The sequence below is a fragment of the Pygoscelis adeliae genome, unplaced genomic scaffold, assembly GCF_000699105.1.
Source record: "Pygoscelis adeliae isolate BGI_AS28 unplaced genomic scaffold, ASM69910v1 Scaffold554, whole genome shotgun sequence".
NCBI classification, from domain to species: domain Eukaryota; kingdom Metazoa; phylum Chordata; class Aves; order Sphenisciformes; family Spheniscidae; genus Pygoscelis; species Pygoscelis adeliae.
The window spans coordinates 496,529-498,390 of record NW_008824667.1 but is presented as its reverse complement, the minus strand read 5'-3'; the positions used below and the strand labels follow the sequence as shown (position 1 = coordinate 498,390).

At 63.0% G+C, this 1,862-nt stretch overlaps 1 protein-coding gene across 1 annotated transcript in view; it reads left to right on the top strand.

Moving 5' to 3' along the window:
- The first annotated feature begins 266 nt into the window (after positions 1 to 266).
- AMOTL2 (angiomotin like 2) overlaps positions 267 to 1,862 on the top strand; it is a 6,822-nt gene continuing 5,226 nt past the window's right edge. The window contains exon 1 of the mRNA XM_009322904.1: positions 267 to 1,048. Within this exon, the coding sequence (XP_009321179.1) occupies positions 312 to 1,048 (737 nt within the window). The 5' untranslated portion in view covers positions 267 to 311. The remainder of the gene's footprint in view (positions 1,049 to 1,862) is intronic.

Sequence of the window (1,862 nt, the reverse complement as noted above, 5' to 3'; positions counted from 1 at the left end):
CTCGGAGCCAGCCCCGGCCATGGGTGTGATGAGAGCGCCAGTACTCAGCCACGACAGCAGGGAGGCTATGCCCGCCCCCCCACCGCCACAGGCTCCTGCCCGGCCAGCACGTCCCAGCCAGCTCGCCAGTGTGCTGAGCGGGATTCCTGGAAAACAAACCCTTGTCGATGAGGGTCTGTGCTGCCTGGGCCGGTTCCCAATTCTCCCCTCTTTTCCCCGCACAGGTGCTTTGGCGTGGCTGGTTGCTGCTAAGGTCCCTGAGGACGCCCTTCTCGGGTGGAAACGTGGCTTTGCCAACGGCGCGGGCAGAGATGAGGACGGCGGAGGACTCAAATGGGACGGTCCTGCACCGCCTGATCCAGGAGCAGCTGCGCTATGGGAACCTCACGGAGAACCGCACGCTGCTGGCCATCCAGCAGCAGGCCCTGCGTGGCAGTGCCGGGGGTTCCGGCAGCCCCCGCTCCTCCCTGGAGAGCCTCAGCCCAGAGGAGAGCCAAATGGTTCAGCAATCCACACGGCAGGAGCCCCAGGGCCAGGAGCATCACTCCGACCACGTCTACTTGGAGAACAGCGTTTATCGGCTCTGCCAACCCCAGCACAAGGGCGAGGAGCTCCCGACCTACGAGGAGGCCAAGGCGCATTCCCAGTACTATGCCTTGCAGCGGGGCGGCCAGCAGCCTGGAGGGGCCAGCCTGGGAATTTGGGGTGAAAACAGTCCGCGTGGGGCCGAGAGCAGCGCCCGACGCCCCGATGAGGGGCTGAAGGACCTGAAGCATGGCCATGTGCGGTCGCTGAGCGAGCGGCTGATGCGGATGTCGCTGGAGAGGAATGGGGCCAAAGCACAGAGCCCCATCAGCGCCTCCCACAGCTACCCCCAGCTCTCCCGCCACCACCAGCTTGCTGCCCTCCGAGGGCAGCACCCTGAGGGGCTGGAGCCACGAGGACCCCCCCCGGAGTATCCCTACGTCATCCCATCCCAGGACGCTTACCTGGCCGAACCCCAACCCTGCTCCCGGGAAGGTCCTGGATTTCAGCATCCTGAAATCAGGTAACCTGCAGCCCCTGGGCCCTGCTTTTGGGGTGCCCACTGGGTGCCTCCCAGCTGCGGTGCCCCAGAAGTGGCCAGGATGGATGCTCGGAAGATGTGGGATGCGGAGAGCAGTGGGGGGCCTGGGGCAGCTGTTGCTAATCCCCTTGTCCTTGTGGGGCTGGATCCAGCTCAGCCTGCAGGGATCTGTGGGGACGCCTCTAATCCTCTCTTCTCCCCAGTTTCCCCCATCACAGTTGTTTTTTTCCAACTGGTGATGAAAATCCCGTTGCCTCTGCAGACCCTGCCCCCTCCCCATGTGCTGGGAGGAATTTGGGGTTAATTCAGGATCTGGAACCAGCTCAGGAAATGGCTAAATTTGGAACAGTCATGGGGCAGGGTGGAAGGCAAATGTGCTCCCCACTCTGTGGAAACCCACCCCGGTTTGCCCCCAGTTCTGCGGGATTGCTGCGGAGCCGAGCCCGGGCTGGTGCGGGGCAGTTAGCGGAGGCAATGAGCAGCACCAGGCAGCTTTCCCCTTCCCTTCAGCAGCTTGATGCCTCTGGCAAAGTCCCAGGTTGTCTCCGAGAGGGCCACGGAGAGGTCTGGGGAGCCCGGAGGTCCAGGCATTGCCTGGCATTTGGGGAGGGCTGGAAGCAACTTCTTCCAGTCCAGAAAACAATGGGAAGAAGGGAATTGGAGGCTCGATGGGAGGACACACGCAGCTCCCAGCCCTGCTGACCTATCCAGGCAGAGAGCGATAGCATCTCCGGGAGGAAAACCTTCTCCTTCCAGGGAACAAAGAGGGGAAGGGGAGCCGTGAGCCAGATGTATT